This window comes from Saccoglossus kowalevskii, assembly GCF_978046115.1.
Source record: "Saccoglossus kowalevskii chromosome 4 unlocalized genomic scaffold, keSacKowa6.1 SUPER_4_unloc_1, whole genome shotgun sequence".
Lineage (NCBI taxonomy): Eukaryota > Metazoa > Hemichordata > Enteropneusta > Harrimaniidae > Saccoglossus > Saccoglossus kowalevskii.
Window position 1 is genome coordinate 361,273 of NW_028188616.1, and position 18,318 is coordinate 379,590.

At 41.8% G+C, this 18,318-nt stretch overlaps 1 protein-coding gene across 1 annotated transcript in view; it reads right to left on the reverse strand.

The window, feature by feature from the left end:
* LOC102809639 (phosphatidylinositol 3,4,5-trisphosphate 3-phosphatase TPTE2-like) overlaps window positions 1–18,318 on the reverse strand; it is a 48,228-nt gene that overhangs the window by 15,476 nt on the left and 14,434 nt on the right. The window contains exons 2-3 of the mRNA XM_085496230.1: window positions 416–463; window positions 33–194 (exon numbers count right to left, since the gene is read on the reverse strand). Of these exons, the coding sequence (XP_085352356.1) occupies window positions 33–194; window positions 416–463 (210 nt within the window). The remainder of the gene's footprint in view (window positions 1–32; window positions 195–415; window positions 464–18,318) is intronic.

Genomic DNA, 18,318 nt, shown 5'->3' on the forward strand with positions numbered 1-18,318 from the left:
GTAATGATGACATGGCTTTAATAGTAACTTACCCATAAGCAAATATTCGTAATGATACTTCAGTAATAAAATATGTCATAATGAGGAGAGACATTGTCTCGAAAAACTCTTGTGCATCGTCTGGTTTGGAGCTCCAAGTTATGTCCCAGATAACAAGCACAATATCTACAAATACCAGTATTACACCACACACACTATAAAGCAACACAATTAGTAATCTAAGTGTTTTCAAATTGAATCAAGTAAATTGGTTATTGTTTTTCAATATATGGTATACTTCTACTTCCTAATAATGTTTTATTGTGCTTGTCTGCCGTTTATCATTTTCAACTAATTTGCATTCAATGACTATGGAATTTCGATTTTCGTATTCAACAAATAACAATTAATATGTTTCAATATATTTTATACTCACCGTAAATAGAATGATTCTGTCAACACCTTGGCATACCATCGTGCTTTCCTGGATGAAACGAGGAAAATAATATAATGTTGGGCAGAATATTGAAAACAAAATCCTCAAAAAATTACACACTTTAAAGTAGACTTATCTGTAAATGGCCGCGAGAAATAACTGAAAGCATGAGTCACGTGACATATTGAAGACATAGAAATGATGGAATCAGGTGCACACATATACATAAACCGAGACACATAAAATGATGGAATCGGGTGCACACATACACATAAACCGAGACGCATAAAATGATGGAATCGGGTGCACACATACACATACACCGAGACACATAGAAATGATGGAATCGGGTGCACACATATACATACACCGAGACACAAAAAATGATGTAATTGGGTGCACACATACACATACACGAGACACATAAAATGATGGAATCGGGTGCACACATACACATACACCAAGACACGTAAAATGATGGGATCGGGTGTACACATACACAAGACACTTAAAATGATGGAATCGGGTGCACACATACACATACACATACACTAAGACACATAGAAATGATGGAATCGGGTGCACACATATACATACACCGAGACACAAAAAATGATGGAATTGGTGCACACATACACATACACGAGACACATAAAATGATGGAATCGGGTGCACACATACACATACACGAGACACATAGAAATGATGGAATCGGGTGCACACATACACATACACCAAGACACATAGAAATGATGGAATCGGGTGCACACATACACCGAGACACATAAAATGATGGGATCGGGTGTACACATACACAAGACACATAAAATTTTGGAATTGGGTGCACATATACACATACACTAAGACACATAGAAATGATGAAATCGGGTGCACACATATACATACACCGAGACACAAAAAATGATGTAATTGGGTGCACACATACACATACACGAGACACATAAAATGATGGAATCGGGTGCACACATACACATACACCAAGACACGTAAAATGATGGGATCGACAGTACACATACACAAGACACATAAAATGATGGAATCGGGTGCACACATACACATACACTAAGACACATAGAAATGATGGAATCGGGTGCACACATATACATACACCGAGACACAAACAATGATGGAATTGGGTGCACGCATACACATACATGAGACACATAAAATGATGGAATCGGGTGCACACATACACATACACCAAGACACATAGAAATGATGGAATCGGGTGCACACATACACCGAGACACATAAAATGATGGAATCGGGTGCACACATACACATACACCGAGACACATAGAAATGATGGAATCGGGTGCACACATACACCGAGACACATAAAATGATGGAATCGGGTGCACACATACACATACACCGAGACACATAGGAATGATGGAATCGGTGCACACATACACCGAGACACATAAAATGATGGAATCGGCTGCACGCATACACATACACGAGCCACATAGAAATGATGGAATCGGGTGCACACATACACATACACCGAGACACATAAAATGGTGGAATTGGGTGCACACATACACATACACCGACCCACATAGAAATGATGGAATCGGGTGCACACATTCACATACACGAGACACATAAAATGATGGAATTGGGTGCACACATACACATACACGAGACACATAAAATGATGGAATCGGGTGCACACATACACATACACCAAGACACGTAAAATGATGGGATCGGGTGTACACATACACAAGACACTTAAAATGATGGAATCGGGTGCACACATACACATACACATACACATACACTAAGACACATAGAAATGATGGAATCGGGTGCACACATATACATACACCGAGACACAAAAAATGATGGAATTGGTGCACACATACACATACACGAGACACATAAAATGATGGAATCGGGTGCACACATACACATACACGAGACACATAGAAATGATGGAATCGGGTGCACACATACACATACACCAAGACACATAGAAATGATGGAATCGGGTGCACACATACACCGAGACACATAAAATGATGGGATCGGGTGTACACATACACAAGACACATAAAATTTTGGAATTGGGTGCACATATACACATACACTAAGACACATAGAAATGATGAAATCGGGTGCACACATATACATACACCGAGACACAAAAAATGATGTAATTGGGTGCACACATACACATACACGAGACACATAAAATGATGGAATCGGGTGCACACATACACATACACCAAGACACGTAAAATGATGGGATCGACAGTACACATACACAAGACACATAAAATGATGGAATCGGGTGCACACATACACATACACTAAGACACATAGAAATGATGGAATCGGGTGCACACATATACATACACCGAGACACAAACAATGATGGAATTGGGTGCACGCATACACATACATGAGACACATAAAATGATGGAATCGGGTGCACACATACACATACACCAAGACACATAGAAATGATGGAATCGGGTGCACACATACACCGAGACACATAAAATGATGGAATCGGGTGCACACATACACATACACCGAGACACATAGAAATGATGGAATCGGGTGCACACATACACCGAGACACATAAAATGATGGAATCGGGTGCACACATACACATACACCGAGACACATAGGAATGATGGAATCGGTGCACACATACACCGAGACACATAAAATGATGGAATCGGCTGCACGCATACACATACACGAGCCACATAGAAATGATGGAATCGGGTGCACACATACACATACACCGAGACACATAAAATGGTGGAATTGGGTGCACACATACACATACACCGACCCACATAGAAATGATGGAATCGGGTGCACACATTCACATACACGAGACACATAAAATGATGGAATTGGGTGCACACATACACATACACGAGACACATAGAAATGATGGAATCGGGTGCACACATACACATACACCAAACCACATACAATGATGGAATCGGGTGCACACATATACATACACCGAGACACAAAAAATGATGGAATTGGGTGCACACATACACATACACGAGACACATAAAATGATGGAATCGGGTGCACACATACACATACACATACACCGAGATACAAAAAATGATGGCATTGGGTGCACACATACACATACACGAGACACATAGAAATGATGGAATCGGATGCACACATACACATACACCAAACCACATACAATGATGGAATCGGGTGCACACATATACATACACCGAGACACAAAAAATGATGGAATTGGGTGCACACATACACATACACGAGACACATAAAATGATGGAATCGGGTGGACACATACACATACACGAGACACATATAAATGATGGAATCAGGTGCACACATACACATACACTAAGACACATAGAAATGATGGAATCGGGTGCACACATATACATACACCGAGACACAAAAAATGATGGAATTGGGTGCACACATACACATACACCAAGACACATAGAAATGATGGAATCGGGTGCACAAATACACATACACCGAGACACAAAAAATGAGGGAATTGGGTGCACACATACACATACACGAGACACATAAAATGATGGAATCGGGTGCACAAATACACATACACCGAGACACAAAAAATGATGGAATTGGGTGCACACATACACATACACGAGACACATAAAATGATGGAATCGGGTGCACACATACACAAACACGAGACACATAGAAATGATGGAATCGGGTGCACACATACACATACACCAAGACACAGAAATGATGGAATCGGGTGCACACATACACCGAGACACATAAAATGATGGGATTGGGTGTACACATACACAAGACACATAAAATGTTGGAATTGGGTGCACATATACACATACACCAAGACACATAGAAATGATGGAATCGGGTGCACACATATACATACACCGAGACACAAAAAATGATGTAATTGGGTGCACACATACACATACACCAAGACACGTAAAATGATGGGATCGACAGTACACATACACGAGACACATAAAATGATGGAATCGGGTGCACACATACACATACACCAAACCACATACAATGATGGAATCGGGTGCACACATATACATACACCGAGACACAAATAATGATGGAATTGGGTGCACACATACACATACACGAGACACATAAAATGATGGAATCGGGTGCACACATACACATACACCGAGACACAAAAAATGATGGCATTGGGTGCACACATACACATACACGAGACACATAAAATGATGGAATCGGGTGCACACATACACCGAGACACATAAAATGATGGAATCGGGTGCACACATACACATACACCGAGACACTTAGAAATGATGGAATCGGGTGCACACATACACCGAGACACATAAAATGATGGAATCGGGTGCACACATACACATACACCGAGACACATAGGAATGATGGAATCGGTGCACACATACACCGAGACACATAAAATGATGGAATCGGCTGCACGCATAAACATACACGAGCCACATAGAAATGATGGAATCGGGTGCACACATACACATACATCGAGACACATAAAATGGTGGAATTGGGTGCACACATACACATACACCGACCCACATAGAAATGATGGAATCGGGTGCACACATTCACATACACGAGACACATAAAATGATGGAATTGGGTGCACACATACACATACACGAGACACATAGAAATGATGGAATCGGGTGCACACATACACATACACCAAACCACATACAATGATGGAATCGGGTGCACACATATACATACACTGAGACACAAAAAATGATGGAATTGGGTGCACACATACACATACACGAGACACATAAAATGATGGAATCGGGTGCACACATACACATACACATACACCGAGACACAAAAAATGATGGCATTGGGTGCACACATACACATACACGAGACACATAGAAATGATGGAATCGGGTGCACAAATACACATACACCGAGACACAAAAAATGATGGAATTGGGTGCACACATACACATACACGAGACACATAAAATGATGGAATCGGGTGCACAAATACACATACACCGAGACACAAAAAATGATGGAATTGGGTGCACACATACACATACACGAGACACATAAAATGATGGAATCGGGTGCACACATACACAAACACGAGACACATAGAAATGATGGAATCGGGTGCACACATACACATACACCAAGACACAGAAATGATGGAATCGGGTGCACACATACACCGAGACACATAAAATGATGGGATTGGGTGTACACATACACAAGACACATAAAATGTTGGAATTGGGTGCACATATACACATACACCAAGACACATAGAAATGATGGAATCGGGTGCACACATATACATACACCGAGACACAAAAAATGATGTAATTGGGTGCACACATACACATACACCAAGACACGTAAAATGATGGGATCGACAGTACACATACACGAGACACATAAAATGATGGAATCGGGTGCACACATACACATACACCAAACCACATACAATGATGTAATCGGGTGCACACATATACATACACCGAGACACAAATAATGATGGAATTGGGTGCACACATACACATACACGAGACACATAAAATGATGGAATCGGGTGCACACATACACATACACCGAGACACAAAAAATGATGGCATTGGGTGCACACATACACATACACGAGACACATAAAATGATGGAATCGGGTGCACACATACACCGAGACACATAAAATGATGGAATCGGGTGCACACATACACATACACCGAGACACATAGAAATGATGGAATCGGGTGCACACATACACCTAGACACATAAAATGATGGAATCGGGTGCACACATACACATACACCGAGACACATAGGAATGATGGAATCAGTGCACACATACACCGAGACACATAAAATGATGGAATCGGCTGCACGCATACACATACACGAGCCACATAGAAATGATGGAATCGGGTGCACACATACACATACACCGAGACACATAAAATGGTGGAATTGGGTGCACACATACACATACACCGACCCACATAGAAATGATGGAATCGGGTGCACACATTCACATACACGAGACACATAAAATGATGGAATTGGGTGCACACATACACATACACGAGACACATAGAAATGATGGAATCGGGTGCACACATACACATACACCAAACCACATACAATGATGGAATCGGGTGCACACATATACATACACTGAGACACAAAAAATGATGGAATTGGGTGCACACATACACATACACGAGACACATAAAATGATGGAATCGGGTGCACACATACACATACACATACACCGAGACACAAAAAATGATGGCATTGGGTGCACACATACACATACACGAGACACATAGAAATGATGGAATCGGGTGCACACATACACATACACCAAACCACATACAATGATGGAATCGGGTGCACACATATACATACACCGAGACACAAAAAATGATGGAATCGGGTGCACACATATACATACACCGAGACACAAAAAATGATGGAATTGGGTGCACACATACACATACACCAAGACACATAGAAATGATGGAATCGGGTGCACAAATACACATACACCGAGACACAAAAAATGATGGAATTGGGTGCACACATACACATACACGAGACACATAAAATGATGGAATCGGGTGCACAAATACACATACACCGAGACACAAAAAATGATGGAATTGGGTGCACACATACACATACACGAGACACATAAAATGATGGAATCGGGTGCACACATACACAAACACGAGACACATAGAAATGATGGAATCGGGTGCACACATACACATACACCAAGACACAGAAATGATGGAATCGGGTGCACACATACACCGAGACACATAAAATGATGGGATTGGGTGTACACATACACAAGACACATAAAATGTTGGAATTGGGTGCACATATACACATACACCAAGACACATAGAAATGATGGAATCGGGTGCACACATATACATACACCGAGACACAAAAAATGATGTAATTGGGTGCACACATACACATACACGAGACACATAAAATGATGGAATCGGGTGCACACATACACATACACCAAGACACGTAAAATGATGGGATCGACAGTACACATACACGAGACACATAAAATGATGGAATCGGGTGCACACATACACATACACCAAACCACATACAATGATGGAATCGGGTGCACACATACACATATACATACACCGAGACACAAATAATGATGGAATTGGGTGCACACATACACATACACGAGACACATAAAATGATGGAATCGGGTGCACACATACACATACACCGAGACACAAAAAATGATGGCATTGGCTGCACACATACACATACACGAGACAATAAAATGATGGAATCGGGTGCACACATACACCGAGACACATAAAATGATGGAATCGGGTGCACACATACACATACACCGAGACACATAGAAATGATGGAATCGGGTGCACACATACACCGAGACACATAAAATGATGGAATTGGGTGCACACATACACATACACGAGACACATAAAATGATGGAATCGGGTGCACAAATACACATACACCGAGACACAAAAAATGATGGAATTGGGTGCACACATACACATACACGAGACACATAAAATGATGGAATTGGGTGCACACATACACAAACACGAGACACATAGAAATGATGGAATCGGGTGCATACATACACATACACCAAGACACATAGAAATGATGGAAACGGGTGCACACATACACCGAGACACATAGAATGATGGGATCGGGTGTACACATACACAAGACACATAAAATGTTGGAATTGGGTGCACACATACACATACACCAAGACACATAGAAATGATGGAATCGGGTGCACACATATACATACACCGAGACACAAAAAATGATGTAATTGGGTGCACACATACACATACACGAGACACATAAAATGATGGAATCGGGTGCACACATACACATACACCAAGACACGTAAAATGATGGGATCGACAGTACACATACACGAGACACATAAAATGATGGAATCGGGTGCACACATACACATACACCAAACCACATACAATGATGGAATCGGGTGCACACATATACATACACCGAGACACAAAAAATGATGGAATTGGGTGCACACATACACATACACGAGACACATAAAATGATGGAATCGGGTGCACACATACCCATACACCGAGACACAAAAAATGATGGCATTGGGTGCACACATACACATACACGAGACACATAAAATGATGGAATCGGGTGCACACATACACCGAGACACATAAAATGATGGAATCGGGTGCACACATACACATACACCGAGACACATAGAAATGATGGAATCGGGTGCACACATACACTGAGACACATAAAATGATGGAATCAGGTGCACACATACACATACACCGAGACACATAGGAATGATGGAATCGGTGCACACATACACCGAGACACATAAAATGATGGAATCGGCTGCACGCATACACATACACGAGCCACATAGAAATGATGGAATCGGGTGCACACATACACATACACCGAGACACATAAAATGGTGGAATTGGGTGCACACATACACATACACCGACCCACATAGAAATGATGGAATCGGGTGCACACATTCACATACACGAGACACATAAAATGATGGAATTGGGTGCACACATACACATACACGAGACACATAGAAATGATGGAATCGGGTGCACACATACACATACACCAAACCACATACAATGATGGAATCGGGTGCACACATATACATACACCGAGACACAAAAAATGATGGAATTGGGTGCACACATACACATACACGAGACACATAAAATGATGGAATCGGGTGGACACATACACATACACGAGACACATATAAATGATGGAATCGGGTGCACACATACACATACACCAAGACACGTAAAATGATGGGATCGACAGTACACATACACGAGACACATAAAATGATGGAATCGGGTGCACACATACACATACACCAAACCACATACAATGATGGAATCGGGTGCACACATACACATATACATACACCGAGACACAAATAATGATGGAATTGGGTGCACACATACACATACACGAGACACATAAAATGATGGAATCGGGTGCACACATACACATACACCGAGACACAAAAAATGATGGCATTGGCTGCACACATACACATACACGAGACAATAAAATGATGGAATCGGGTGCACACATACACCGAGACACATAAAATGATGGAATCGGGTGCACACATACACATACACCGAGACACATAGAAATGATGGAATCGGGTGCACACATACACCGAGACACATAAAATGATGGAATTGGGTGCACACATACACATACACGAGACACATAAAATGATGGAATCGGGTGCACAAATACACATACACCGAGACACAAAAAATGATGGAATTGGGTGCACACATACACATACACGAGACACATAAAATGATGGAATTGGGTGCACACATACACAAACACGAGACACATAGAAATGATGGAATCGGGTGCATACATACACATACACCAAGACACATAGAAATGATGGAATCGGGTGCACACATACACCGAGACACATAGAATGATGGGATCGGGTGTACACATACACAAGACACATAAAATGTTGGAATTGGGTGCACACATACACATACACCAAGACACATAGAAATGATGGAATCGGGTGCACACATATACATACACCGAGACACAAAAAATGATGTAATTGGGTGCACACATACACATACACGAGACACATAAAATGATGGAATCGGGTGCACACATACACATACACCAAGACACGTAAAATGATGGGATCGACAGTACACATACACGAGACACATAAAATGATGGAATCGGGTGCACACATACACATACACCAAACCACATACAATGATGGAATCGGGTGCACACATATACATACACCGAGACACAAAAAATGATGGAATTGGGTGCACACATACACATACACGAGACACATAAAATGATGGAATCGGGTGCACACATACCCATACACCGAGACACAAAAAATGATGGCATTGGGTGCACACATACACATACACGAGACACATAAAATGATGGAATCGGGTGCACACATACACCGAGACACATAAAATGATGGAATCGGGTGCACACATACACATACACCGAGACACATAAAATGATGGAATCGGGTGCACACATACACTGAGACACATAAAATGATGGAATCAGGTGCACACATACACATACACCGAGACACATAGGAATGATGGAATCGGTGCACACATACACCGAGACACATAAAATGATGGAATCGGCTGCACGCATACACATACACGAGCCACATAGAAATGATGGAATCGGGTGCACACATACACTGAGACACATAAAATGATGGAATCAGGTGCACACATACACATACACCGAGACACATAGAAATGATGGAATCGGGTGCACACATACACTGAGACACATAAAATGATGGAATCAGGTGCACACATACACATACACCGAGACACATAGGAATGATGGAATCGGTGCACACATACACCGAGACACATAAAATGATGGAATCGGCTGCACGCATACACATACACGAGCCACATAGAAATGATGGAATCGGGTGCACACATACACATACACCGAGACACATAAAATGGTGGAATTGGGTGCACACATACACATACACCGACCCACATAGAAATGATGGAATCGGGTGCACACATTCACATACACGAGACACATAAAATGATGGAATTGGGTGCACACATACACATACACGAGACACATAGAAATGATGGAATCGGGTGCACACATACACATACACCAAACCACATACAATGATGGAATCGGGTGCACACATATACATACACCGAGACACAAAAAATGATGGAATTGGGTGCACACATACACATACACCAAGACACAGAGAAATGATGGAATCGGGTGCACAAATACACATACACCGAGACACAAAAAATGATGGAATAGGGTGCACACATACACATACACGAGACACATAAAATGATGGAATTGGGTGCACAAATACACATACACCGAGACACAAAAAATGATGGAATTGGGTGCACACATACACATACACGAGACACATAAAATGATGGAATCGGGTGCACACATACACAAACACGTGACACATAGAAATGATGGAATCGGGTGCACACATACACATACACCAAGACACATAGAAATGATGGAATCGGGTGCACACATACACCGAGACACATAAAATGATGGGATCGGGTGTACACATACACAAGACACATAAAATGTTGGAATTGGGTGCACATATACACATACACCAAGACACATAGAAATGATGGAATCGGGTGCACACATATACATACACCGAGACACAAAAAATGATGTAATTGGGTGCACACATACACATACACGAGACACATAAAATGATGGAATCGGGTGCACACATACACATACACCAAGACACAGAAATGATGGAATCGGGTGCACACATACACCGAGACACATAAAATGATGGGATTGGGTGTACACATACACAAGACACATAAAATGTTGGAATTGGGTGCACATATACACATACACCAAGACACATAGAAATGATGGAATCGGGTGCACACATATACATACACCGAGACACAAAAAATGATGTAATTGGGTGCACACATACACATACACCAAGACACATAAAATGATGGGATCGACAGTACACATACACGAGACACATAAAATGATGGAATCGGGTGCACACATACACATACACCAAACCACATACAATGATGGAATCGGGTGCACACATATACATACACCGAGACACAAATAATGATGGAATTGGGTGCACACATACACATACACGAGACACATAAAATGATGGAATCGGGTGCACACATACACATACACCGAGACACAAAAAATGATGGCATTGGGTGCACACATACACATACACGAGACACATAAAATGATGGAATCGGGTGCACACATACACCGAGACACATAAAATGATGGAATCGGGTGCACACATACACATACACCGAGACACATAGAAATGATGGAATCGGGTGCACACATACACCTAGACACATAAAATGATGGAATCGGGTGCACACATACACATACACCGAGACACATAGGAATGATGGAATCAGTGCACACATACACCGAGACACATAAAATGATGGAATCGGCTGCACGCATACACATACACGAGCCACATAGAAATGATGGAATCGGGTGCACACATACACATACACCGAGACACATAAAATGGTGGAATTGGGTGCACACATACACATACACCGACCCACATAGAAATGATGGAATCGGGTGCACACATTCACATACACGAGACACATAAAATGATGGAATTGGGTGCACACATACACATACACGAGACACATAGAAATGATGGAATCGGGTGCACACATACACATACACCAAACCACATACAATGATGGAATCGGGTGCACACATATACATACTCTGAGACACAAAAAATGATGGAATTGGGTGCACACATACACATACACGAGACACATAAAATGATGGAATCGGGTGCACACATACACATACACATACACCGAGACAAAAAATGATGGCATTGGGTGCACACATACACATACACGAGACACATAGAAATGATGGAATCGGGTGCACACATACACATACACCAAACCACATACAATGATGGAATCGGGTGCACACATATACATACACCGAGACACAAAAAATGATGGAATTGGGTGCACACATACACATACACGAGACACATAAAATGATGGAATCGGGTGGACACATACACATACACGAGACACATATAAATGATGGAATCGGGTGCACACATACACATACACTAAGACACATAGAAATGATGGAATCGGGTGCACACATATACATACACCGAGACACAAAAAATGATGGAATTGGGTGCACACATACACATACACCAAGACACATAGAAATGATGGAATCGGGTGCACAAATACACATACACCGAGACACAAAAAATGATGGAATTGGGTGCACACATACACATACACGAGACACATAAAATGATGGAATCGGGTGCACAAATACACATACACCGAGACACAAAAAATGATGGAATTGGGTGCACACATACACATACACGAGACACATAAAATGATGGAATCGGGTGCACACATACACAAACACGAGACACATAGAAATGATGGAATCGGGTGCACACATACACATACACCAAGACACAGAAATGATGGAATCGGGTGCACACATACACCGAGACACATAAAATGATGGGATTGGGTGTACACATACACAAGACACATAAAATGTTGGAATTGGGTGCACATATACACATACACCAAGACACATAGAAATGATGGAATCGGGTGCACACATATACATACACCGAGACACAAAAAATGATGTAATTGGGTGCACACATACACATACACGAGACACATAAAATGATGGAATCGGGTGCACACATACACATACACCAAGACACGTAAAATGATGGGATCGACAGTACACATACACGAGACACATAAAATGATGGAATCGGGTGCACACATACACATACACCAAACCACATACAATGATGGAATCGGGTGCACACATACACATATACATACACCGAGACACAAATAATGATGGAATTGGGTGCACACATACACATACACGAGACACATAAAATGATGGAATCGGGTGCACACATACACATACACCGAGACACAAAAAATGATGGCATTGGCTGCACACATACACATACACGAGACAATAAAATGATGGAATCGGGTGCACACATACACCGAGACACATAAAATGATGGAATCGGGTGCACACATACACATACACCGAGACACATAGAAATGATGGAATTGGGTGCACACATACACATACACGAGACACATAAAATGATGGAATCGGGTGCACAAATACACATACACCGAGACACAAAAAATGATGGAATTGGGTGCACACATACACATACACGAGACACATAAAATGATGGAATCGGGTGCACACATACACAAACACGAGACACATAGAAATGATGGAATCGGGTGCATACATACACATACACCAAGACACATAGAAATGATGGAATCGGGTGCACACATACACCGAGACACATAAAATGATGGGATCGGGTGTACACATACACAAGACACATAAAATGTTGGAATTGGGTGCACACATACACATACACCAAGACACATAGAAATGATGGAATCGGGTGCACACATATACATACACCGAGACACAAAAAATGATGTAATTGGGTGCACACATACACATACACGAGACACATAAAATGATGGAATCGGGTGCACGCATACACATACACCAAGACACGTAAAATGATGGGATCGACAGTACACATACACGAGACACATAAAATGATGGAATCGGGTGCACACATACACATACACCAAACCACATACAATGATGGAATCGGGTGCACACATATACATACACCGAGACACAAAAAATGATGGAATTGGGTGCACACATACACATACACGAGACACATAAAATGATGGAATCGGGTGCACACATACCCATACACCGAGACACAAAAAATGATGGCATTGGGTGCACACATACACATACACGAGACACATAAAATGATGGAATCGGGTGCACACATACACCGAGACACATAAAATGATGGAATCGGGTGCACACATACACATACACCGAGACACATAGAAATGATGGAATCGGGTGCACACATACACTGAGACACATAAAATGATGGAATCAGGTGCACACATACACATACACCGAGACACATAGGAATGATGGAATCGGTGCACACATACACCGAGACACATAAAATGATGGAATCGGCTGCACGCATACACATACACGAGCCACATAGAAATGATGGAATCGGGTGCACACATACACATACACCGAGACACATAAAATGGTGGAATTGGGTGCACACATACACATACACCGACCCACATAGAAATGATGGAATCGGGTGCACACATTCACATACACGAGACACATAAAATGATGGAATTGGGTGCACACACACACATACACGAGACACATAGAAATGATGGAATCGGGTGCACACATACACATACACCGAGACACAAAAAATGATGGCATTGGGTGCACACATACACATACACGAGACACATAGAAATGATGGAATCGGGTGCACACATACACATACACCAAACCACATACAATGATGGAATCGGGTGCACACATATACATACACCGAGACACAAAAAATGATGGAATTGGGTGCACACATACACATACACGAGACACATAAAATGATGGAATCGGGTGGACACATACACATACACGAGACACATATAAATGATGGAATCGGGTGCACACATACACATACACTAAGACACATAGAAATGATGGAATCGGGTGCACACATATACATACACCGAGACACAAAAAATGATGGAATTGGGTGCACACATACACATACACCAAGACACATAGAAATGATGGAATCGGGTGCACAAATACACATACACCGAGACACAAAAAATGATGGAATAGGGTGCACACATACACATACACGAGACACATAAAATGATGGAATCGGGTGCACAAATACACATACACCGAGACACAAAAAATGATGGAATTGGGTGCACACATACACATACACGAGACACATAAAATGATGGAATCGGGTGCACACATACACAAACACGTGACACATAGAAATGATGGAATCGGGTGCACACATACACATACACCAAGACACATAGAAATGATGGAATCGGGTGCACACATACACCGAGACACATAAAATGATGGGATCGGGTGTACACATACACAAGACACATAAAATGTTGGAATTGGGTGCACATATACACATACACCAAGACACATAGAAATGATGGAATCGGGTGCACACATATACATACACCGAGACACAAAAAATGATGTAATTGGGTGCACACATACACATACACGAGACACATAAAATGATGGAATCGGGTGCACACATACACGTACACCAAGACACTTAAAATGATGGGATCGACAGTACACATACACGAGACGCATAAAATGATGGAATCGGGTGCACACATACACATACACCAAACCACATACAATGATGGAATCGGGTGCACACATATACATACACCGAGACACAAAAAATGATGGAATTGGGTGCACACATACACATACACGAGACACATAAAATGATGGAATCGGGTGCACACATACACATACACGAGACACATAGAAATGATGGAATCGGGTGCACACATACACATACACTAAGACACATAGAAATGATGGAATCGGGTGCACACATATACATACACCGAGACACAAAAAATGATGGAATCGGGTGCACACATACACATACACCAAGAAACATAGAAATGATGGAATCGGGTGCACAAATACACATACACCGAGACACAAAAAATGATGGAATTGGATGCACACATACACATACACGAGACACATAGGAATGATGGAATCAGTGCACACATACACCGAGACACATAAAATGATGGAATCGGCTGCACGCATACACATACACGAGCCACATAGAAATGATGGAATCGGGTGCACACATACACATACACCGAGACACATAAAATGGTGGAATTGGGTGCACACATACACATACACCGACCCACATAGAAATGATGGAATCGGGTGCACACATTCACATACACGAGACACATAAAATGATGGAATCGGGTGCACACATACACATACACCGAGACACATAGAAATGATGGAATCGGGTGCACACATACACCTAGACACATAAAATGATGGAATCGGGTGCACACATACACATACACCGAGACACATAGGAATGATGGAATCAGTGCACACATACACCGAGACACATAAAATGATGGAATCGGCTGCACGCATACACATACACGAGCCACATAGAAATGATGGAATCGGGTGCACACATACACATACACCGAGACACATAAAATGGTGGAATTGGGTGCACACATACACATACACCGACCCACATAGAAATGATGGAATCGGGTGCACACATTCACATACACGAGACACATAAAATGATGGAATTGGGTGCACACATACACATACACGAGACACATAGAAATGATGGAATCGGGTGCACACATACACATACACCAAACCACATACAATGATGGAATCGGGTGCACACATATACATACTCTGAGACACAAAAAATGATGGAATTGGGTGCACACATACACATACACGAGACACATAAAATGATGGAATCGGGTGCACACATACACATACACATACACCGAGACAAAAAATGATGGCATTGGGTGCACACATACACATACACGAGACACATAGAAATGATGGAATCGGGTGCACACATACACATACACCAAACCACATACAATGATGGAATCGGGTGCACACATATACATACACCGAGACACAAAAAATGATGGAATTGGGTGCACACATACACATACACGAGACACATAAAATGATGGAATCGGGTGGACACATACACATACACGAGACACATATAAATGATGGAATCGGGTGCACACATACACATACACTAAGACACATAGAAATGATGGAATCGGGTGCACACATATACATACACCGAGACACAAAAAATGATGGAATTGGGTGCACACATACACATACACCAAGACACATAGAAATGATGGAATCGGGTGCACAAATACACATACACCGAGACACAAAAAATGATGGAATTGGGTGCACACATACACATACACGAGACACATAAAATGATGGAATCGGGTGCACAAATACACATACACCGAGACACAAAAAATGATGGAATTGGGTGCACACATACACATACACGAGACACATAAAATGATGGAATCGGGTGCACACATACACAAACACGAGACACATAGAAATGATGGAATCGGGTGCACACATACACATACACCAAGACACAGAAATGATGGAA